The following is a 25314-nucleotide window of genomic DNA, read 5'->3' on the forward strand; positions in this document are numbered from 1 at the left end:
TGGGGTGCAGGAGGGGTGTGAGGTGCGGGCAGGGAGTTGGGGTACAGGATGGGTGCACGGTACGGTGGGGGCTCAGGGCAGGGAGTTGGGATGCAGGGTGCAGCAGGGGTCTCAGGACGGAGTTGGGGTGCAAGCAGGGGGCTTAGGGCAGTGAGTTGAGGTGCAGGAGAGGTACGGGGTGTGGGGAGGAGGTTCGGGCTCTGGCCCAGCGCCGCTCACCTGCAGCGGCACACTTCCTGCCTGCTTGCACCGGCCCCAAGCCGTGCCGCTCACCGCATCCCGCTGCTCACCATGTGTCTGTGTGGCCCCTGGGGGGCGGGCATAGGGCTCTGCACACCACCCTCGCCTCACCTCCAGATTACGCCCCCCCAAAGCTCCATTGGCCGTGGTTTCCCATTCCTGGCCAATGGGAGCTGTGGGGGGTGGTGCCTGGAGCAATGCACAGAGCCCTCTGCTGCCCCAGGGACATGGTGTGACCTCTTTGGAGAGCAGTGTGGGGCCTGCAGCGCCATGGGGGTCAAATCCCGCGGGCTGGATCCAAAGCCCTGAGGTGCTGGGCACACCCCCATGCGCACACCTATGATATACTTTTAACATGGTATTCAGGGGCCTGATTCTAGCTCCCTGGGACAGAGAGGGAGAGCATGTTGGAGCAGATGTGCAGCCACATTGGCCACCAGAGCAGGGCCATCGGACATCAAACTATGCCTTATATGGGGGGGCAGCGCCAGTCAGGTCAATGGGGTCATGCGTGGGGGATGGCTGTAAATTCCACACCTGACTGGGGCTTGCAGTTCAGCAACGTCCCCTGTCCCCTCCCATGAGTCAGACCTAGCTGTGTGATCTGTCACTGGACTGAGGGATGTGGGGATAGGGGACAGGTTTCTGACAGGTCCCCGAGGAAAGAACTAAGTGTCTGTGTGTCTGTTCAGGGAGCTTTTAAGTTGAAAGGGGCATCCGTGTATCAGGCAGCAGCATAGCTAAACAGCGATAAGGGTCTGGTCCCAATAGCGTCAAGGATGGAGCTGGAGGATGGTACAGTGCTCTGGGCAAGCCCTGATATTCCCAGTAGTGGGTGGGGCATGATGCTCTTGTCCGTTTCTACCACTGAGATTGCTGTGTGAAGCAGCTGGGAGGCTGAGCAGAGGCAGCAAGTCCTTCCTGTGGGAAGTGAAAAAGCAGGGGTGTTGTCCAAGACTCATTAGCTTGTGACTGAGATGAGGGATCGCTGACTTGTGAGAAGGAGCTCTCTGTGTGAGCTTGGAGCAAGCTTGGTGTGTTCTTCATGTGGGAAGGTTACCAAGTACTTGAAATCAATTCAGCTTAAAAAAGTGACATCCTGGAATCCCCCTCTTCCTTCCCTCTCTTGTGGTGTTTGCTCTGTGCTCTGCCAAGTGAAACATAGACGAGGTGCCAAGTTAGGCTTCCAGGTTTGCCGTAGGATGTCCGGGCCCAGGACAACACTCACTTGGGCTTTAAACCGAGCAAGTGTTGTTCCTGGTGGACCAACGCCAGCCTGGCACTGGGGCTGGGAACCAGTGCGGAAAATGAGGGTGGGGACTGGAGGCAGTTTGCTGGAATGGAGGGAATACTGAGATTGGATGAGAAGCTGGGGGAAGGGAAGGAGACTGGGACTAGGAACCAGGGTGGGGTAGGAGGGAAGGAGACAGATCTACCCCCTGCATCCCAGCTCCTTGTCAAAACTGTCTCTGCCTGGGCAAAGAAACTGGGACAAAAAGTGAGGGAGGCTGGGTGAAAAGCCTGGACAAGGGAACTGGGATGCTCCTCCTGAGTGGAGACGGGGACTAGGTGGGCAAAGAGAGAGTGTGATAAGGGTCGGGGTGGGGAAAGAGAGGACAGGAACAAGGTGGAGGGGCTGCTGCAGAAGAGGTCAAGCTTGGAAGTGGGCAGAAGTCTGTGCCCACTGGAGCACACTCCCTTCTAGCACTTGGGATGGAACACAGGAGTTTCCCAGGTACCTGCTGATGGCAAAGTATCTCTCACATCCCATTCTAGGGCTGGCCCATCTAGAGGGTAACAATCTGCTGTTGCTATCAGTCCATTAGCTCAGGTGGCAGAGGTCTGTTTGTTGGGTCTGAAGATTAACCCTGCTGTTCTGTTGAACCATGGGGCGTTGATGGGATGGAATTTTTTTTTCAGTTTGCTTTCTTAAGAACCTGGAAAACTGCACCCCCCCCCCCCTCGCATTACAAGAACATTAAAGTTGCAAACACAAGCACTCAGAGGTTAGGAAATGCCAGATTACAAGTTGCCTGTGCTACCGTAACAGTCCCCTCGTGCATGTTCATTATGACACAATCTAACTACATTATCACATACTGTTACACAGGACCCCGGCCTCATTCAGTGCACAGGATGGAGCTGTTGGGATGAATCAGGGCTGTGTAGTAAAAGGTGGGGTCATCAGTAAGACCCCTGCTAATTTGGGGCAGAAACTGGGAGGTGTGTGGTCAATGAGGCAGGGGATGCAGGAAGAAAGAGTCTCATTGTTAACTCAATTGAATGATGTCCTGGAAAATTAGATTCTGTCCCTGGCATTGACGCAGGTTTCCTGTGTGGGGCTAAGCAAGTCACTACACCCTGGCTTCTTGTGAAGTGCTTAGTGCTCGCAGCTGAAGTCAACTAGAGTGGTGCTTTGACCATAAGAAGTGGTGTATGACACACACACTCCGTACACCAAAAAATCATTTATTTTAAGCATCTCAAATTGGGCACCAAAATCAGTGGAAACTTTTGACCTTAATCTGCCTCCGTTCCCGATGTGTAAAGTGGGGATAATTCTGCCCCCTCATCTCATAGGGGTGTGGTGAAGATAGATGTTTGCGAAGCCCTCAGACACTATAGTGACAAGTGCCATAGACAACCCAGGAGGAAATTAATGATTCTCTTCCAAACAGGGACTGACAGGTGTGATGTAAATAAGACCTGGGGCTGCACAGGATCAGTGAGGCTAATACACCACATGCTACAGTTAGAGCATATTCCTTACAGAGCAGCTCTCAGCCCCAGACCCTGCAGGAGTGGCACCTGCGGGCAGTGGTTTCTGAGCTGATCTCCATGTGAAACTTAGAATCCACAGGAATCAAAGATAAGAAAGATCAAGTAGGCCTGCTTCTCTTCTCCCCGCACCCCTGAAGGCCACAGAAGGGTCCCTACTGAATATTCTAAATGTGCATGTGCAGTTACTGTAATTACAGTACAAACTGAGTAAATGCACATAGAATCACAGAATATTAGGGTTGGAAGAGACCTCAGGAGGTATCTAGTCCCATCCCCTGCTCAAAGCAGGACCAACCCCAACTAAATCATCTCAGCCAGGGCTTTGTCAAACCTGACCTTAAAAACCTCTAAGGATGGAGATTCCACCACCTCCCTAGGTAACCCATTCCAGTGCTTCACCATCCTCCTAGTGAAAGTGTTTCCGAATATCCAACCTAGACCTCCCCCACTGCAATGTGAGACCATTACTCCTTGTTCTGTCATCTGCTACCACTGAGAACAGAGCTCCATCCTCTTTGGAACCCCTCTTCAAGTAGTCAAAGGCTGCTATCAAATCCCCCCGCCTCACTCTTTTCTTCTGCAGACTAAATAAGCCCAGTTCCCTTAGCCTCTCCTCGTAAGTCATGTGCTCCAGCCCCCCGATCATTTTCATTGCCCTCTGCCAGACTCTCTCCAATTTGTCCACATCCTTTCTATAGTAGGGGCCCCAAAACTGGATGCAGTACTCCAGATGTCGCCTCACCAGTGCCGAATAGAAGGAAATTGTCTCCCTCGATCTGCTGGCAGTTCTCCTACTAATGCAGCCCAATATGTCGTTAGCTTTCTTGGCAACAAGGGCACACTGCTGACTGATATCCAGCTTCTCATCCACTTTAATCCCCAGGTCCTTTTGGGCAGAACTGCTGCCTAGCCATTCGGTCCCTAGTCTGTAGCCGTGCATGGGATTCATCCATGCAAAGTGCAGGACTCTGCACTTGTCCTTGTTGAACCTCATCAGATTTCTTTTAGCCCAATCCTCCAATTTGTCTAGGTCACTGTGGACCCTATCCCTACCCTCCAGCGTATCTGCCTCTCCTCACAGCTTAGTGTCATCTGTGAACTTGCTGAGGATGCAGTCCATCCCATCATCCAGCTCATTAATCAAGATGTTGAATAAAACTGGCCCCAGGATAGATCCCTTGGGCTACTCTGCTTGATACTAGCTGCCAACTAGACATGGAACTGTTGATCACTATCTGAGCACGACAGCCTAGCCAGCTTTCTGTCCACCTTATAGTCCATTCATACAATCCATACTTTTTTAACTTGTTGACAAGAATATTGTGGGAGACCGTATCAAAAGCTTTGCTAAAGTCAAAGTATATCCTGTCCACTGCTTCCCCCATATCCACAGAGCCAGTTATCTCATCATAGAAGGCAATCAGGTTGGTCAGGCATGACTTGCCCGTGGTGAATCCACGTTTACTGTTCCTGATCATCTTCCTCTCCTCCAAGTGCTTCAAAATGGATTCCTTGAGGACCTGATCCATGATTTTTTCAGGGATTGAGGTGAGGTTGTAGTTCCCCGGGTTCTTCTCTTTCCCTTTTTTAAAGATGGGCACTATATTTGCCTCTTTTCCAATTGTCCAGGACCTCCCCTGATTGCCACGAGTTTTCAAAGGCACATGCTAATAGACAGTTTAGATAATCGTCCATTCTATTAATTTATCTGACCTGTACAGTGCAGAAGCTGGGACTGGACAACGGGATGGATCATGTTGTTCAATGCCCTGTTCTGTTCACTTCCTCTGAAGCATCTGGTGTTGGGCCATTGCCAGAAGGCAAGATACTGAGCTAGCTAGATCGTTGGTGTGACTCAGTTTGGCCATTCTTATGGGTTTGATGCAGAAATTGTATCTTGAATTTAACACTAGATCTCTTTCTAAAAGATTAAATCCTGGAGAATCCACCACATCCCTAGTTAAATTGTACCTTATTTTAGCTGAATTTTTGTCCATCTTCAGCTTCCAATCATCAGCTCTTGTTCTGTCTGCTAGCTGAGAACGCTTTGCTGTCAGAAATCTTCTACCTATGTACATACTTGCAGACCATGGTCAAGCACCTCTTATCTTTTTCTTGGATAAACGAAATAGACTCAAGGAGCTCAATCACTGTAAAGTAGGTTTTCCAGACCTTGAATTATTCTTGTGGCTCTTCTCTGAACCCTTTTCTAATTGAATATTCTTTATTTGAACACCAGAACTGGACACAGCAATGGCATTATCAGTGCTGTATGTAAAGGTAATGTCACCTCCTCCTTACCTTGCTCGAGATTTCCCTGTTAATATGTCCAAAGACTGTTAATCTTTTTAGCACTCCATGATACTATGGCTCAAGTTAGGTTGGTTTTCATAGATTCATAGACTCCAGGACTGGAAGGGTCCCTCATGGCAGGATCAAATACTGTCCAGACCATCCCTGATAGACATTTATCTAACCTACTCTTAAATATCTCCAGAGATGGAGATTCCACAACCTCCCTAGGCAATTTATTCTAGTGTTTAAGTACTCTGACAGTTAGGAACTTTTTCCTAATGTCTAATCTAAACCTCCCTTGCTGCAGTTTAAGCCCATTGCTTCTTGTTCTATCCTTAGAGGCTAAGGTGAACAAATTTTCTCCCTCCTCCTGATGACACCCTTTTAGATACCTGAAGGCTGCTATCATATCCCCTCTCAGTCTTCTCTTTTCCAAACTAAACAAACCCAATTCTTTCAGCCTTCCTTTGTAGGTCATGTTCTCTAGACCTTTAATCATTCTTGTTGCTCTTCTCTGGACCCTTTCCAGTTTCTCCACATCTTTCTTGAAACGCGGTGCCCAGAACTGGACACAATACTCCAGCTGAGGCCTAACCAGCGTAGAGTAGAGCGGAAGAATGACTTCTCATGTCTTGCTCACATCACACCTGTTAATGCATCCCAGAATCAAGTTTGCTTTTTTTGCAACAGCATCACGCTGTTGACTCATATTTAGCTTGTGGTCCACTATAACCCCTAGATTCCTTTCTGCCGTACTCCTTCCTAGACAGTCTCTTCCCATTCTGTATGTTATGGTTTCCACCATAACACCCAAGTCCCTTTGAGTCTCTGCTTTCCAGGATATAGTCTCCCTTCCTGTATGCAAGATCTGCAGTCTCTATTTTTAAATTTTGCATCCTGGTTTGTTAAAGTATTCAAGTTAACCCATTTCTACAGACCAAGCCATCCAGATTGGTCTGTAGAAATGACCCATCCATATTTAGTGCTCCACTAATGTGCAATCCGTAAAATTTACTAGCAGCGACTTCATATTTTCTTCCGTATCTTTATCAATGATGTGGAATAGCATTGGGACAAGCACAGATCCCTGCCAGACCCCCACTGCAAATGCCCTCAGTGGATTAGTATTCTCCTTTTAAAATTACTTTGAGCTCCATCAGCTGGTTTTTAATCCGTTTGATGTATGGTCCATTGAATGCTGTCTAGTGATAGTTGTACTCTGAATGTTGTGTAGTTGAGTAACTGCATGTGCAGCTCGCTGTAACTATGCACACAGGTTAAGGGCTCAGTTTAGAAAAATCAGGCCCTTAGACAGACATACCTAATTCATTTCTGAGTCTTTCCGGTGATGATGGATATGCACCCAACCTTGGTAGCTACTCTTATTCTTGGTGTAAAGCTGCGTTGTTACACAATTCAGTGGTAGGGCAAGAGTATCTCAAACACTTTGGATTCCAGGAAACCAGGAAGAGGTTTTTGGATAGCATGTTCACATCTGGTTCAACTAAACTTCCCTGCCTATCCCTTTCCACCTCCAACCCCTTAGTCCCTAGAAGAATGGCATTACCTCACTAATGCTCTGACAAGATGAAGCTAAAGGCAGAAGAACACACTGTACTAGAGCAACTAGTAACCCTTTGAGAAACGAATGATTCTAAATTACGTAAAATTTTTGAGTCCCCATGGAGATGCGTCAAATCTTATCTGAGCCAAAAGTGTTTCTTGACAAAGGAGAGATTGTCACATTGGGATTATCCGATTGCTGGCATTGCAGCTGGCAATGGGTCAGCTGGCATTGCAGAGGGAGCTGGGGAACAGAACTGATGTCTGGAGTTGGGGAATCGACTTGTGCACTTGCTTTATCATTCAGATTTTCTTGACTCTCTCGTACTAGGTGTTCCCTCCCCAAGGAAACACATTCTGTTCCTCTTCACCAGCTCCATCTCTGCCCCTTGACATAGAACTTGACTTTAACATAGTGCGGTGTTACTCAGATCCAGCTGATGACCAGTACCTGCTTGCAAGACTAAACTGACTTTGCTGCCACTTCAGCAGATTCTGAAATTCCCAAGGTGGTAGTCTGGGTTCCCCTGGTTTCCGAAATTGGTGCCTTGATCTGTACAAGGCACCATGCACAGAGCAAACGCGCCTCAGATATATCCTTTTCATCATAACCCTATCTGAGCCACATGAGATCCTGACTTCTCCCTATTAAAAACTCACAGAGAAGGGTCCCTGCAATGAAGCCTGAGGCCAAAGCACTGCTGGGCACAATAAAGCGCTTGGTTTTCAAACGTGCTTGTAGTTACATCTCTAAGAATGATAGCAGCCCTCAAACGCAGCAGATATCAGCACACAGGACTATAAACATGGGAGGTGAAAATTTAAATGGTTAGAGAGAGGGCAGATGTGTTTGAGACCTCTCCGTTTTTTTTTCTACGGTAGAGGGGGAGGGCATTGCTTGAGGAAAACAAAGTTGTGACTAAGATAAATGGCTGGCTTCTTCGTGGGCTTGGATTTGCACTTGGTAGGAATTACAGTGAGCTGAATTATGCAATAGAAAAGCAGAGGTAGCTCTCTGAGCAGCAGGTGTCACTGTGTGCCAGCGTAAGTGGGGAATACTCAGATCAAAGCACAGTGTTTGCTGGAGCTTTCTTCCGTAATAGTTCAAAACAAAAATATCCTGAATAGTGGTTTCTGCTTTTCAGATTTGAAGCTGCACCTCCAGAGCACGGATTATGGGAACTTCCTGGCCAACGAAGCCTCCCCACTTACTGTGTCTGTCATAGATGACAAGCTGAAGGAGAAGATGGTGGTGGAGTTTCGTCACATGAGGAACCATGCGTATGAGCCATTGGCAAGCTTCCTGGACTTCATCACGTGAGTACGAGCTGCTCCACAGCAGCACGTGGAAGCAGACTTTGCTGAGTTTCCTAACTTGAAAGGGCCTTTCTCACCTGATGGGCATAACCGCTGTAGGCTCGCAAGTTTGTGATGAAATTGCCCTGGGATCTTGCTGTGAGCGTCCTCTGGCTGCACAGTGCTGTGGGCAGATGTGTATTCTAAAGGCTTCCACTCCAAAGGTTCTCCAGGTGTCTCCCCTGCTAACACAACTGCTAAGATCTGCTTCAGTACAGACTGACTTAATCTTTCTTTTCAAAGCTTTCCATGGGCATTGAGATCTTCCAGTTTAAAATAAACCCTAGGATCTGCCATGCTAGTGTGGTCACACCAAAAAGCAGCCTTGTGTGCATAGGTGGCTCTGACGCTTAACAGATGTTAAGGCAGCGTACAAGTCTGACTGTTCACTTGCACTAAGGTTAATCAGAGGCCAGCTGCAAAGCCTTAAATAGTTCAAGACTCATTGCAGATGTCTGGGAGTGATGACCAGTCCCCCCCTCCCTTGTATTCTCTATCCACTCCCAGTTGTACTGGTCCCCTGCTCACATGTAGATGAAGTGAAAGGTACAGCAATTCCACAGCAAACCTGGAGGAAACCTTTGCTGGAAAGTGAGTGGGCTGAAGTGGTGTGTTTTTTGCAAGTGAATTGTAGGTTTTAAGACCAGAAGAGGCCATTACAATCTAGAGCTCCTCGGTAAATGGTTAAAACCCATGTGTGCAAATTTTCTGTGCTTACTGATTTTCAGTAATCTAAATTGAATAGATGCTGTTTATAATCCTCTTTACTACTGAAATAAAGTCCCTTCTCATTATGATACATCATCCAGCTTTTCCAAATACCGCTAATAAGTATTTATTGAGCACTTCCGTCTTCTCTGCTTTATTACTGACAACTTACTATCTGTAACTAGGGATGGGCCCATACCAAAGTTAAGATGCTTTTTATGCTTTTTGTTTTTGTTTTGTTTTTTACCCTACAGGCCAAATATTTCCTGCAGAAACCTTTGTAGCTTCCTTTAACTGTCTGCGCTTTATATTCATTGTCATCAGCTGATCCTAGTTTCCATTTTCTGTGGTGCTTTGTAAGTGTGAAAAGGGTGTGCGTGTATGTGTCAATTTTATACATTTGCCAAGATGCCAGTTAAATTTTAAAGCGGCAATCTAACAAACTAGGTTTGCCAATTTGATAGTGTTATAGCCAATATTAGAACGAATCTAATAGGATAACCCCCTTTTACTGAATCCAGGGAGCATTTGCTTACTAACTTTAACACTAGCTCCTTTTCAGATCAACTTTTAACTTGAACAGTATTTCTGAAATCAAAACACTTGGTTATTCTTAACCAATCAATTTTATTAATGCACCCAGAACCACATCAGTACTTCACCAGTAAAGTGTAGACACAACCAATGTTCTAGGTGCGTACTGATCACACCAATACTGGCTTGCAGTCAGTTGTTCCAGACTGTGACTGTGGCTCAGCAGTTATGCCAAGGAACACTGCAAATCTACAAGTTCTTCTTCGAGTGATTGCTCATATCCATTCCAGTTAGGTGTGTGCGCGCCACGTGCACGTTCGTCGGAAGACTTTTACCCTAGCAACACTCGGTGGGTCGGCAGGGCGCCCCCTGGAATGGCGCCACTATGGTGCCGGATATATACCCCTGCCCAGGAGGAGCGCGCCTACCTGAGATCCTCTGGAGGAAAACTCTTGGTTAATGGTGCGCGTGATTCGTGCTTGGTTATTGATTTGGCTCACTTCCCAGCCTACACGGGTGATCACTATTGGGCATTCTACAGGTTCAGGACTTTCGTACTGCCGCTCCTGGTCTCTGCTGATACTCGAGTGTATTCTACCACGAGTATCTCTCTGCGCAGCTCATGGGTCCTTGGGTCCATACTTTGCCTTCGCATTATGGCTCTGTTTAACCAGTCAAGGGATGCTGCACCTCTGGCTCAGCGCTTTTGCATTTTGCAAAGTATCGTGCACTCCGACCCACCGCCTACATAAGGCTGGGAATCACCTAATGAATGGAATGAGCAATCATCGAATAAGAATAAGACGGTTACTCACCTTTGTACTGTTGTTCTTCGTGATGTGTGTGCTCATATCATTCCACACCCGCCCTCCTTTCCCACTGTCGAAGTACGCCGGCAAGAGGAACTGAAAGGGCGGCTTGGACGTCGGAAGTACGCCGGCAAGGGAACTGAAAGGGCGGCTTGGAGTCGGCAGCGGATATATATCCGGCACCATAGCCGGTGCTCGAACTCCAGGGGGCGCCCTCGACCCCATCGAGTGTTTGCTGGGTTAAAAATCTTGCGACGAACGTGCACGCGGCCGCGCACACACCTCTGGAATGGATATGTGAAGCAACACATCTGCGAAGAACAACAGTTATACAGGTGAGTAACCGTCTTATTCCTTATTGTAGTCTATTAATAATGACCATACTTCTTTAGTAACCTAACACACTGTGTCACCGTCCAGTATTTCTCAAGGAGTAGGATGTACTTGTCTTTAAGGCACTGTGATATATGGCGTTCTGCTATTTGAATGCATTGCGTTCCAAAGGGACAAATTAGAATATCACAAGCAATTGCTTAAAGTTTAGGCTCAAATCTCTCTAGGCCAGTTTGCTTCGATTATAAAGGAGGAATGATCTCACTAGTTACCATCTAAAAATGTGTTAGTGTGAGGTCTCATTTAAAGAATGTGGACTTCAGCAAGGTAGCCCTAGTTATAGATGTTAAAGAACAAAAGAGGAATATCCAGTCTTTGAATCATAGAATGTAGGCTGGAAGGACCTTGAGAGGTCGTCTAGTCCAGCCCCCTGCACCTTTCGAAGGAGGACTGGTATTATCTAGATTCATTCCCTGCAGGTATTTACTGCTCTTAATCTCCAGTGATGGAGTTTTCGAACCTCCCTATGCAACTTATGTCCAGGGCTTAACCCCTCTGATCAGTTAGGTTCCTATGTCCAGCTTACTGCCTTGCTGCAATTTAAGCCCATTGCTTCTTGTCCTATCCACTAGAGGTTTGAGAACAATTTTCTCCTCCTGCCATGACAACCTTTTAGATACTGAGGACTGATTCATTCCCTCTTGGTCTTTCTTTTCTAGAATTAAGACAACACCGTATTTTCCACTTCCTTCTCTAGGTCAGTTTTCTAGAGCCCTTTGTTTTTGTTGCTCTTCTCTGGACCTTTCCATTTGTCCATTCACTCTGAAGTGGATGCCCAGGAACTGGACACACTGCTCACAGATTAAGGCCTAAACAGGCGCAGAATAGTAGAGCTGAAGAATTGTTTTGTGTTTTTGCTTCGATGCTCCTGCTATACTCCAGCATTGAAGTGGTTTTTGTTTTTTGTTTCTTTGTCAACAGTGTTCACTGACTCATATTTTAGCTGTGATCCACTATTAGTCCCCAGATCCCTTCCGTGGTGCTCATTCCTAGGCAGTTTCATTGCCATTCTGTACGTGTGCCACTGATTGTTCCTTTCCTAAGTGGAGCACTTTGATTTCTCCTTATTGAAATCTTCTATTTATTCAGACCATTCCTCCATTATGTCAGATCATTTTTGAATTTTATCCTTATTCTCCAAGCACTTTTGCAACTGTCTCAGCTACTTCTGATCCGCGTAACCCTGGGATGAGGAGTAGAGCCCTTTTTCCTTATCTTGGTCCAGGCGATCTGTGACCACTGGGATTCTGCAGCTTGTGGCAGTCCATGCTTGGTCATGGGGCACTGAACAAGGGGCGGTCTGTCATTGGAGGTCCAGTGAGCTCTGGGTCCCAACATTCCACAGCTCTTGGGAGGGGACACCAGCTGATTTCTTTTCCAACGGGCGTGCTCAGATTTTCTCTCGCTGCTTCTGTTGGATCATAGACAGCGTTAGTGTATACAAATTTCTTCAATCATGTCTTATCGGAGGTTTTTATATTTTGATTCATTTAATCAAGCAATTTCTTTTAATAAATCAAACTTTATATCCTGATTTGTGATTCTGTAACTTTCCTTTTTGTTGCTGTCTACAATGCCTGTGTCTCTTGGACTGGCAACAATCATTTGTATTTCATACATTCTTTTGACTGTATAGGGCATCTCCACATTATTTAGGCTTACAACAGAACAGTAACATTCTTGAGAGTGTGGTCTGAGTCAAGGGCAGACAGATGTGCAGCTTCTGGTTTGAGTGAAGGACATGACTGCGAGAACTATGGTTTGTATGCGATTTATAAGGAACAAATGTATTTTTGTCACTTGGGAGGAAAACATGGTGATTTGCATTTCTTGGTATTAACAAGCATTGCCTTTATGACCTCCAATCTCACAAGTTAATTTTCTTTGCAGCTTCCCACCCATCTCTTGTCCATTCATTGTTGGGCCACTTTGCATGCCAATCATATGTTTTGGGCAACTGTGTTGGAGTCTTCTTATTAGGGTTTGGGAAACAGTGAAAGGATTTTTCCAGTAAATAATGAGGACTCTTGCCCAAAGCAGTTATCTCAGCCATTTTTTTGTTCTTGGAAGTGAGGAAATCCTAATCTTAAGCTAATCTGTGGGGGCCTTAGGACCCAAATGTCTCTGATGCGAATATTTCCTATTGTCTTTACTTACTAGGTAGATCCTATTTTGGGATAACAGAGGTGGAGAGCTTTTCTAATTTTAAGGGCCAGAGGAAAATAACTTATTAATCATTCAAGTTCTTCTTGTATCCTTACAGCTTGGGGGGGGGGACTTTTTGTGAATGAGGCAGTTGTAGTTTTTAGCATCTCACAAAGAAGTGTTTCTTTACACACTCCTGATTTTTGTTTCGCATTCCGATTAAACTTTTCTTTTCACTTTTGGTTTTGAGGAATTGGTGTTTGTAAAAATCAAAGGCATTTGAGTAGCAACTGCATAGGTGTAGGGCTTCACAAGCCAAGCTAAAATGGTTGCACTGGTTCTAGCTTTTCACTTTAGAGTGGCTTTCGTCTGGAAAACCCACTGTTCGTTCACCTCTTTCAATTGTCGTACAGGTTTTTCCTTTTCACCCCTTCTAAAAGGAAGCCATTTAAAGTGGTCTGGCTTGAAATTTGTTCTTGACTGTCCAATCTTTCATTGTGGACTGTCTTTTTTGAAAAAACATGGTCTCGCACAGCAAGCAGAGAGAGATCTGGCGCATGGGTAGCCCTGGTCTCAAAAACGAATTTGGATAAATATTTTTAGCTGTGTTGTCATGACCAGCAGCTTATTGGTTGTTGCCCCTATGCGGACTTAAGGGACAGCCCTCTGAAACCACCTTCGATCAGCCACTATATTGGTCAGATTTTTTCCTACGCAGAAGAGGGTCGGTTGCAGTTGGTGAAGGACTTGTTCCTTCCACCAGGATGGGATAAGAAATTTAGGTTTCTTGGGATTTTTTTTTTTTGGCTAAGTTAGCTAAAGCACAGACTTGATTGCGACGTATTAGGCTTGCCATTACCTGTTACAGATCACAGAAGCAGGGACATGTAGTAAGTCACCTAACAGTACGTCCTTCAGTGTTCATTCCGACACTCCTTACCCTACTAACACACCTACTGTACACATAGACCAAATGCCCTAACCTTCTCCCCGCGACCCTGCTTCGAGTCAGCTTTCCAGCACTGCTGTTAACTGCAAACCCAGCTTACCCTCTCCCAACACAAACCAACTACAGCACCAAACATCCACCCACTGCTGTGCTGGGGGGAAGTCACACGCAATGGAGCTGGTGGTTTTGATGTGGGAGAGTTAAATAGAATTCTAGTTTTAAAAGCCAGAAAAGGGGATCATTCTAGACCTCTGTCTATCACAGCTAGAGAATTTTGCCCACTTATCCCTGTATTGAGCCTAGTAACTTTTGCCATTTGTCTAAAATATCTTCCAGAAAGGCATCCCATCTGGATTTGCGAAGATCTCTTGAGATGCAGACAAGAATCCACACTTCCCTTGGTAGTTTGTTCCGTGATTGACACCACCCCTTGACCTTTCTAATTCAAAATGAAGTATCTAGGCTATAAATGAGGTTGCCACAATGCTAATCAGCTGCGGCCGTGAGATGGTGAATGAGATAGAAAATGAGTCGCTAGCGAGCATGGGTGGTCCATGAGAATGAGATGGTAATATGACACTTACTGCTTCTGTTGATAGTCTCCTCTACGGATATTGATGGGTAGCATCTGTGGAACTCTTCACAGTGGTGTGTGTCTGTGTGATTGTCGCGTGGTGGGTGTGGTGTGTGTTTAGTGGTGATTGTTGTTACAGGTGCTGGATTCTGGGTTAACACACAACAAATTTAAACTATCGTCTTAGGTCAACTCATACCTAAGGCGTATTGGTTATTTTACTAGTCAGAGGATTCCGTGACTTTACAGACCATTGGGAGACTTCTAGGGCTTCAGGGGAGGTGCAGGACAGTGGACACCTGCCCTGCAACTAGGGCTGGCTGACCAGGACCCTGCAGCCCCAGCCCCAGCCCGCAGCCCCCCGACTTTCTCCAGGGGCTGCAGTCGGGCTGTGCACTCTAGCACACTATTAGCGCAAGTACTAGAGATTTCTCGGAGGGGGCCACATCCAGGCCTATGCATCCGGGCTTAGTTATAGTTGAGAACCTCAAAGTGGGGCTCTCCTAGCAGGGCCATCGTGCCGCTCGTGCCCCATGGCTTCCCTCTGACACGGGCTGCAGCTTGGGGCACGTCTGGTCACCCCTTGCAATTTCCCAGGACCTGTGTCTCCTCGCCTCTTTACTTCTCCCGCTCACCTCAGCCACATGTGGCAATCACAGGTTTAAACTTTAATACAGGGGTCGTGCGCAAGTCGTGTGCCGCCTGCCACCTCGTGTCCTGGCTGCGCCAAGCTTTGAAGCCAGAGCGTGTCTTCCCCTGCTCACACCCCATAGGCTCGTTCTGCCCCTGCCTGCAGCCACTGGAGCTGGCCCATGGAGCCCATTGGTCGGCGCAGCCCCGCGCCCACGGGACTCTCTATTTCTCCCACTCTCTTAGCCCTATAGCCGTGCGACCAGATTTCTCGCCTGAGCTTCAGTTTCCCGCTCTCGGTTATTTTTAGTCTCATGTGGAGGTCCTGGACATCATAAATTATTTTTTTATTTGTTGCCGGGTGAACTGTCATAGACTTTTATTATACATAACCGGTGATTTAAAATTTTTAGCCTTAATATACTTCTTAGCAGTGACCATTGTCTCTACATTTTATAAGACAGATGCGCTCCTCTGTAATATGAGAATGAGAGGTCTCAGGTGAATCGCCCTGGTGGGATTAGTATTACTCCAGTTAGAGATTGCACCGTGAATGTTAGTGGAGACACCGGAGGGGTTGTACTCTCTTGCAGGATGAGGGTTCCTCAGCAATAAACCAGTCTTTCGTTGTGCCCTTCCCTGGACTTGAGAGGTGGCTCCTCTGCTGAATTTGCCTTTCACCCTTTTCAAACACAAAGGGCTTGGTCGAGCTCCTATTCCCGCCTCCTCATGAAAACAGGGCCTTTCATCCTCCCTGATGAACTAACCTCATTATCTCTAGCTGGCTTTGGCAGCTCGTGTGTTAGTACCCGCACTGGTTATTGTTCATCTTCATGTGTCCTCCTATAACAGTTCCGCCCTTAGGTCCACTTTAGAAATCTTCATTCCAGCATACGTACAGCGATTGTGATCAAATCTTCCGGGCAGCGCGACGAGTGGACTGGAAAACATTTATTTCCCTGTGGCCTGGTGGTGACTATTCGACCCACGAGGCATGCTGCAGCCTCTGCTCAGACATATGACATGCTCCACTTGCACAGTGGGAAGCGAGGATGCAGATGTCCCTTTCTTTTGCTGGCTTTTTTACAAAATCGACTAAGCACGGGCGGTTCAGAGCGCCCTGGGACAGCCTGTCTGTCAACGTAGCTTTACCTTATTCGCGTTCTAGGTCCTATTGGCACTGCGCACCTCCTCTGACCCACTGTCCATCATACAATTGTACGCAAATTACAGTTATTTTTATAACAGGTCATTTAATGTGTAAGGTACACGATAGAACCCCATGTGTTTCACTCTGGCTAGCAACAGCCAGGAGCTTCATGTTTATTACTGTGACTAAGAGTTGAAGCAAATGATGGGATGTAAAGTTTTACTCCGATGCCTGGCAAGACAGAGAATCTTAGAGATGTGGGGCTTGGAATGGCACCATTTAGGGTCATCTCGTGCAGCCCTCCACTGAGCACCCAGGCGCTGCTCACACACCTAGACTCCATCCCTTGACTTCTCTCTCAGTCTGGTCTCAGAATTTCCTAATGCGAGTGTGGTGCGCTAGTAGTATTGCAACTGGTTTTGCTCGCCTACGCCATCGCCGAGCTCGCTAGGTAGAGTGGTGATTACTCTTCATTTCTCCTCCTGTGTCCCACTTGTGGGCAACTCTGTTTAAGACATTCCCCAACACATTTCGTGCGTTGTTCAGGTCTGCATCACATTGTTGACTTTATTCGATTTGCTATCTACTCTAACCCGCGGATCACGTGTTTCTTCACAAGCCCGTTTACTATTCGGATTCCTTGTCCTTGTACTCCTCATTTTGTAGTTTCCTTCCGAAGTGTGTAAGTTATTTGCAACTTTGTTCAGTAGCTGAATTTTCTTGTTGATTTTCAGGCCATTTCGGTGCTCAGGTCTTTCTCCAAGACTGTGCCTTGAATTCTCAATCCTGTCCCTTCCTACTTCTAGCCTTGCCCTGAGCACCTCTCCCTGTGTTGTCACTCAGGATTTTTATAGCATACTCTCTTCGCAGGTCAGTTATCCTGTTGACGCTCCTTAATGAAAATATTGGATAGGATCAGAACAGGATTGCCATCTGTGCGGGATTGCCACTAGAATGAGCAGCCCCATCCCCAGTGGCTGATTGACATTAATACTCTTTCAGCGGCGAGTTTGTGCACTCATCTTATAGTTGATTTCATCTGGACCTGTTTCCCTAGCTTGCTTAGGAGGATGTCCATGTTGAAGGTTGTTGTCGAATAAGCGGTACACTATTAAATCAATTGTAACTCACATCTATTGCTTCTTCGCCCCAGTCACTAAGCAGTACCCGCTTGGCACAAAAGGAAAATTAGGTTGGTTTTTGGCGTGATTTGTTCTTGACAAGATCCATGGTTGGCTATTCTTTAAAGACCTATATTATCTTCTGAGGCTGCTTCTACAATTGTTTAATTTGGTACAGTCTCTTATCTATCTGGTAGATTGTAAAGTGTAGCGTTGAGTTGATCTTGTAATTCTCTGGGTGTCTTTTGTTCTTTTTTTAAAGACAGGTTTTCCTTCAGTCCTCTGGGACCTCACCTATCTTACAGCGAGTCTCGAAGATAATAGATAACTGGTTCTGGTGAGACCTGTTCTTTCGCCTACTGTCTTGGCTTTATTCTTCCCTTCTCTCCCTGCCCCGCCGGTTATATTTCTATGTGAAGCTATGTGGTCACCATTAAGTTGATTCCCCGCCCTATTAGTGATTCAAGAGCAAAATAGGCACTAAACACCTCCGCCTTGGTGATTAGTCTTTGAGTCTATCTAGCTACTCCCTCTCTTCCCCTGTCTAAGCTAGCTTTACACTGATTACTTTCGTCATGGTGTGGTTGTTTCCTGAAGTGTTGTAGTACTAACCTTTCTTTTGCCTTTGCTATAGGGTCCCTTGTGAGTGTAACTCATTTTGCTGCCTTGTCCTTCGCTTGATACTTAGCCCTTGGTTTGCTGGAGTCCTGATCTTGCTTCTGGAATTTCATGGTCCCAGAATAATTTTTACTTTCTCAACCGACGTTACGGTTGTGCTTTGGTTCTTGTGTGCCTGTCCTTGGTTTTTCTATTCAAATTACGTTGCCCTCTCTCGCCGGGAAGGCTACACTAAAGCAAGACTCGCTGTACAAGTGAAAATACATTTTTACACGCTCGCTTGCCACAATGCTTGAACTGCAGTCACGCGTAAAAGTCAATCTATTGCTTGGGCCTTTGTGCTTTCTTATCCATGCGGTCAGTTTACTTTTCCTGGGCTCGCCTCTCACGCGCGTGGCCTTGTTTTTTGGCTCAGTGGTCACAACAGTCCGCCTGCCTTTACGAGCATTTTGCCACCCCTGCCAGCTGGGGAGGCTTTCGCGAAGTGAGCTGGGGACGTGAATTGCTGAACTCCCTGAGCAGGCCTCTGTTTTTATACAGGGTTTTATTCTTGCCCTTGTTACAGGTATGGACGGTGTGTTTCCAGGTGTGCATTAAAGTGAGTGGGACTGCTACTTGATCACACGTGTGTGGCTTCATTTTTTCCTTCCCCTATGGAGGGGAGGAATTTGTGGTGTGCCACTTGGTAGGGCTTTCGTGTTTGTAGGTGCGTTTTTTCTGCGCTCTGGCGGGATTTTGGTTCATAGTGTCCATTACTGCTCCATGTTTGTTGGCAGAAATTAAAGCAGCTTTGATGTGAGGCCTGGCGACTGTACCGTTTTCTAGACGTGGGGTGAGGGGTTTCGGGCATGTTCCTTCTGTTCCTGGTTTGGTTTTTTCCCTACCAGAGACTGCCCCCCCACCCCTACCGAGAATACGTCTTCCTTTGCCTAACACAATGGTGTTCTAGCGCCTGATGGTTCGTTAGGTCTATAGTGGTTGTGGATGCTCTGCTGTGACAGAGGGCGCAGCGGGCAGGGGTGGAGTACTGCGTGTTGGGAACAGTCATCTGCAACCTTCTCAGGATTTCTTCTTTACATGACAGTGGGATTCTTTGTCTATCAGGATTTATATTAGGCTACTTCATCAGCGCTCATGAGCTCCTTGTTAAAGTCGCTAGCGTGTAAGGGACCCTCTTTGGAGGGTTGCTGCATGCTTCACTATGGCTCATGGTCTTACTCTGTCATCTGTGTGCCGTTCCCAATAAGATCCAATCTCTTATTGGGAAGGCAGGTGTCTCTTCCTATTTCTTTTATTGCCGTTTTTGTAAATGCTTTCAGCATCCTCAGTAGCGCAACATTGCCTGGCTTGTCAGGAATCCTGTTCTGGCCCTTCTCACAAATAGGCTGCTGTTTGCAGTGTTCAGAGTGCTATTTTATATGAGTTCTGTTGTTCAGGGCAGCTTACCACAGGTATTAAGTTGTGTACTGAAGCAGCCAAAACCTCTGGTTCCTGAAACTCAACACTAATATTGGCTTTGCCTTGGTCCTGAAAGTGATTTTTAGGTGATTTCTCAATCTTCTGCCGCACTGACTACTGATGCTCTAGTCTTTATAGTCAGTTCTTGCACTAGAACCATACTCACTGTCTGTTAAGTTCCATTTCTACTTGCTAGAACGGCCAGACTGGGTCAGACCAAAGGCTCCATCACCGCGCTCTCTGTCCCCTGATAGTGCCCAATATTCGGCCAGGTGCCCCATTAAGGGCATGACATGAAGCAGGACGGATTCCAGTCATCAGTGATCTTCCATGCACCTGTCACCAATCCCAGCTTTCTGGCATAGAACAGAGGCTGGACACGACTTTGGTGTCACATCCCTGTGCCTATCTATGCATTAGAGTGAGGCCTAGCCTCCTTAATCTCTCTGGTCATACATTTTAGCGATTCGCATTCTTTTCTGTTGTTTGGGTTAGCTGCCCAATAGTATCGATTTAGTAACTCTTAGCCCAGGTTCGTTAACTTCTTTTGGGCGTAAAAGCTCTCTCTAACATCATTGAGGAGTGGATTGCATTAGCGTGTCCATTGATGTACATAGGGTGTCATCTGGTTGGTTCCCCCTCAGATACCTGATGCCTACAGACCCGTCTTGGTCCTAAGGTTCAACTCTCAGCGATGGCTGTCTCCTGCCTTCTGCCGGAGATTGCATACGTGTCTTAAGTGGTCCTTCTATCCTCAAGCGCAGTGTTCACCCTGGTGAGTGGTCAACTCCCCTGTTATATTAACGGCCCTCCATTTCCTTAATAGCGGCTCCCTTCCACTCCAGCTCTACGACATGTCCGTCTTCTTTTGATCGAACTCCCATTGTCCTCTCTTTCTGGTCTAGTGCGCCTTCTTCCTGCTAGTGCCAGAGAGATATATCGATATCCCTGCCTCCTTGGCTAGTGAGACCACAGGCGAAAGTTCGCCGCGGTGGCCCACTGAAATTGGTTGTGGTGATCCCCTTGCTTATACTGATGATCCCACAGGCGGTTTCTTTGGGATGGGCGGCATTCAAGTTCTTTCACCTTCGGAGCACCACTTTAATATGTTAAAGATCCTGAACAAAGGAGCGTGGGTCAGTTAAGAGTGGTTAAGATTGTCAAATCCTCACGTCATTAGGTTAATTGTTTTTCGAGAGAGGACGCAAGGGCTCGTAAGGTCCCCTCCCTGTAGGTGTTGTAAGGAACACCCACAAGGAGGACCTGGCGCTCTGAACGCACAGTGTGCTGGCGGATCGCAGTGTTCATTAATGAACCAGCAGTCAGTGTGTGTGATGATAAATGGGTGGTGGAGATATGACAGAGACCATTGCTGTGCCATTTTTTCTATTAAACCTCCACCTGGAAGGCTGTTTGATTCCAGTCATCAACTGCCAGAAACGGGAGAGGGTAAGCAATAGGTAAATGAGATGCCTGAAGGCTTCTTTGTGAGGGCGGATTGGGTTAAGTAGTAAGTGTGCCGGGGGGGAGCTGGGAACTCCTGATTGCTCTTTCCCATAATATTACGAGAACAAAGAGTATTAGAAGTTGAAACGACCAGCGAGAACCAGAACATGTTAGACAGAGGGATTTGTCTTTGGTGGAAATACCGAATTATATCCTGGTCAGACTCTTGTCAGATCTCGGAATAAAAGCTTTTACAAGCATTTGGCAGAACTGAAGAGAGTGATTTAGCTGGTATGTGCAGAGAGGGATTGTCCAGGCGCAACCTGCTGGAAGAGTGGATCCCACGTGTCTTGAAGGAAGAGGAGTAAAACCCGCGACTTGTTTTTCAGCACGGGCTTGTGTCATACAGCAATGGCTGAAAGGGCGTTCTAGCACGCTACGCGTCCTGACAACGCCATCCTGATGGCAGAGACTCCAATCCTTCAGCAGCCGTCCGCAAAGGAAACTACCTTTTCATGGATTAGTTGAATGAACTTCCCATGGTAGCCTTGCGCACAATTGTTGCTGTGTAACTACTGTCTTAACCCAAGCTGTCGCTCTCTGAGTATACTGAACTATATGACTAAAGGAGCTATTTTTTCCCAATGGTTGTAGAAGAGCACCTCGGCATCCCAATTTGCTTGTACAGTGTCCACTGTTAGTTCTTTAGGAAAAGGGCCATGGATATCTGCTGAGGGGTTCCTTCCCCCTTCCAAGGAGGAGAGGTCTGTGTGACAAGTGCGGGGTCAGAGGAGAGTTTACACTCTCACTTTCACGTGCACCAAAATGGAAGAATTGGTACGGCTTGATCCTTCAGTTCTATACTACACCTGCAACGCTTATTTCTTAGAGGAAACATAGGGTGTGTTGATGTTTTTTGTTCTTTTTTCCACCAAGTACAGTGTGTCAATAAAATAACATTAATTCAGTTCAAAGTAAGCTTAGAGAACATTATCTGGTGGGTAGTTTGGTACAGATAACGAGCAAAAGATTATATGTCTCCAATTTTTATTTCTTAGCAAACAACATCTCTCTTGTCTGAGATTAATGATCTATTGTTTGACAGTACGAGAGTGGGGCTTGGCATGTTAACTCAGCCCTCTGGATCCCAAGTGTGCACTGCTCTTCCTGTGGACTGCATGCTTACCTCAGCGTCTGCCCTATACAGGAGCCAATTGCTGTGTCCAACTTTTCTCTACAGAATCAATTTCTAACGCCCTGGAGATCAGGCGTTTTGGACACCTTCCTTTCTTCTTTTCCTGTCCTTTAGCCCATCACATTTAGCTGCTCTGGGGTTTACAGCACCAATTCAGCATCTTTTACACTTGATGTTAAAACGCTGTCCATGCTGACATGCTTGTAAGAATTCCAAACATCCAGAGGGCCTCCATGAGGCGTGCAGCTTGGAGCAGGCAATACCTTTGCTCTGCCTGGCCACTTAGATATCCTGGTTCAGTGCTAAGTATAAGACTAGAAGTCCTTACGAAAGGAAATTTTGGCCAACAGCTGTTTGAGCAAGTGTTCCGTTGGGGCGCTGTTGCCAGGTTGCAGAGCACAGATAGTCAGTTCGCTCCGTTCGCATAGAATGCCCGCCAGCGCTCAACAGCGGTTTAGGAATGAGTACCATTCTGATCATTCTCTTTAGCTGACCTGTGGCCTCTGTCCTGTACGTTTACGCCTAGTGTGGAAGAAGCCTCAATCCCTCATGCGTCAACTGGCTGCGTTGAGGCCCCGCATAACGTCGGTGCTATCAATGTGCGTTGAACTAGGTGTATGTAAAGTGGTGATGTCTAACAGATCCATGCTATTCTCCTGTCACCAAAGACGAGGCAGCGGGAATACCTCCTGACATCTTCACATGTGTATTAGTGTCGGTTGAGACTCAGGCATTGCACCTCGATCTCATGGACTGGGAACCCCTGATGTGCTATGTGGCCCGATACAAGCACAGACAATACAAACATAGTCTTCTGCCCTCCAACGAACTGCTGCGACGTTGCTGATACGACGAACAACGAGATTTGGAGTACCCAGGAGCCGCATCGGCGTGTGCAATTCTGGTGTCTACGCTCCATAGTTAGGACCTAATCTATACCTTGATCTGTTTTGTGAGATGCCCAGCAAAGGAGATTAGTGGAGGGTTGAGAAGGAAGATTTACTGGGAGCGCCTCAAGGTGTGAGGGAGCCAGCGGCGGAAGCACGATGGTGACTTGTTACAGCTGTAAAAGTGAAGTATAAGAGACGTGTGGTCTGGTCCATAGAGGAATGCATTTGACAGTAGGATGAGGTATGACTGACCGAGTGGGGATCAGATTGTAGAAGCTTGAGAACAAGACCACGTTGCAGCTTACGTATTGATTGCTCGTTATGGCAAGAGGGAGGCCGTGCGTAGGCGTGTATTTTGCAAAAGAGAGGAAGGTGACATGGTCAAAAGCGATGGTGCTAAGAAAGTGATCTCTGCAGCCAGCATTTTGACGTGGAATCCCTGGCAGTGGCATGATTGACATTTGTCAAGCTAGAAATTGCTATTGCGACAGTCTTGCAGCTGATCTGAGAGGCTTGGTTGAGAGAGTGTGATGGGCATAAGGAGAGGCTGTAATTCCTAGGAAGTTGTTTTTGGGCGGAAGACTACAGTGCTGCGTATCTTGGCTATCAGGAGCCACAGGTAATGTATTGTGCATTGTTTGTACTCGATCCCTTTCTGTGATATCTCGGTGCCTATTGTGAGCAAAGGGTCCTTAGTTCGCCATCGAGCCTCGGGCTGTGCTTCGTTGATTACAGGAGCTGCATAAAGCACTACCAAATAGCCGTTTCTGACACTGATAAACGTCCATTGCCTAGAGTCTTCTTTAGCCCGGCTTTCCAAGGCTACAGATGTGGGTTGCGGTGTGGTGTCCTCCCTGGAAGTGGGGGAATCTCTGATTGCTTGCAGACCTTCAGGCCGTTGAGCTTGGTCTCCAGAGGTCCTGTCTTTTCATGCCCATGTGCGTGTGTGATGTATAGTTTAGTTTGTTCCAAGAGAAGGTTCATTGCCTCCTGAACAGAGGTGGAAACACTGGCAATTCACTGGTCTGAAAAGTTTGTGCAATTGACATCTCTTACTCTTGACCCTTGATCGATATTGCTTGTATGATCCGTGTAAGTGAACATGGTTACTATATAGATAAAAGCAATTTCCATCCTTCAGCATGCAGACTGTTTGCAGGTGTGCAGTCTAGGTGGACATTGGTTCACCTACAAAGGCTGCGGGAGGTCTGAGAATTCCGCCCTTGTAAATTTGGAGGATTTGGGGTTTCCGTATGCTGGCTAGGTGGATGGTCTGGGAACGCCCGTTTGGCGAGTACTCGTCCGGGCAACAAAGGTTCATCCCGTGAAAGGCAGGCTGTTGTCTGGCCTTCAAGTGCTGAGAGTAGTGCGCACCAAGCTCTAGTGACTTGGTTCTTCACCTGGGTTATGCGTACTCTTCAAACAAAGGAAGAGACTTGTGTAGTTAAGAGTCCTCTAGATTCTTCTCTTGACTGCATCGTTGTGCCTTTAACAGCATCATGGGCCCAAACCTTTCTCTATGTGCCCTACGTTGAGCACGCACTCCAGCTTCTTGTTGGATACTGCGTTAGTGTCTCTTCCATATGTTTTCAGCCTTTCCTAGGACGCCGACAGTGCTTGGGACACATGGCAAGATTTATGCAGACCTGGTATCCAGATACAGTGGTGTGGGTTCTCGGAAGATTCGTGTGAGAACCTCAGCTAGTTCCAGGTGTCCTCCTGATCATTATCCCTGATATAGAACGCACGTTGCATAGATAGTTTTTTATATAGTCCCTGGTATCCTGAGGACAGAGAGCAGGTTATTTGACAGGGGATGATAACTATAATTACCTAGAGAAATGAGTTTTGAGACTTGAGGCCAAGTCGGCCTTGGATAGCGTCTTAAATTTTGAGTATGATTCACCCAGTGCACGTCAAACAAAGGGATTTTCCTATTGATTGGGCAAAATAAGATAAAACGCTGCTTGCAAAACTCAGTCAAAATCCGGTGATTAGACTTATGGCAAATGGGCTCAGTTGAATAGATAAATAAGTACAAAAACTATAATGGTATTTATTTGAACATGACATGATTTTGAGGGACAAATTCAACTGGCTACAGGACAAGGTATATAGAATACAGGAGTAGCTGTCAGCCTGGGTGAGCCGATTCATGTGGCCTGCGTTGTGCGGAAGGTCCGTCGTGATCATAACGATACCCCTTATTGACTCTAAGGATTCTCCATGACTAAGGAATATTTCAATTGGTGCTGCCCTCTTTCATGTGATGTCGACAAGTTGTTTTAATGTTACAAACTATTATACTTTTTGTAATCTTTTTATTTGACTGTTTGACTTCCTGCTCACCATTAAATTGTCCTGACCCACCCATCTTTCCTCTGGCTGCGGGAACTAAATAGATTAAATTCTCTGAAACACACATCTATTATAATAATTCATATTTGCCAAGTAATCGA

At 46.6% G+C, this 25314-nt stretch overlaps 1 protein-coding gene across 1 annotated transcript in view; it reads left to right on the forward strand.

The window, feature by feature from the left end:
- Positions 1–7992: 7992 nt before the first annotated feature.
- The window catches only part of ATP6V0D1 (ATPase H+ transporting V0 subunit d1), a 61395-nt gene continuing 44073 nt past the window's right edge, over positions 7993–25314 (forward strand). Inside the window, exon 1 of the mRNA XM_032788467.2 lies at positions 7993–8196. Coding sequence (XP_032644358.1) covers positions 8126–8196 — 71 coding nt within the window. The 5' untranslated portion in view covers positions 7993–8125. The remainder of the gene's footprint in view (positions 8197–25314) is intronic.

The sequence above is a fragment of the Chelonoidis abingdonii genome, chromosome 19 (genome assembly GCF_003597395.2).
Source record: "Chelonoidis abingdonii isolate Lonesome George chromosome 19, CheloAbing_2.0, whole genome shotgun sequence".
Lineage (NCBI taxonomy): Eukaryota > Metazoa > Chordata > Testudines > Testudinidae > Chelonoidis > Chelonoidis abingdonii.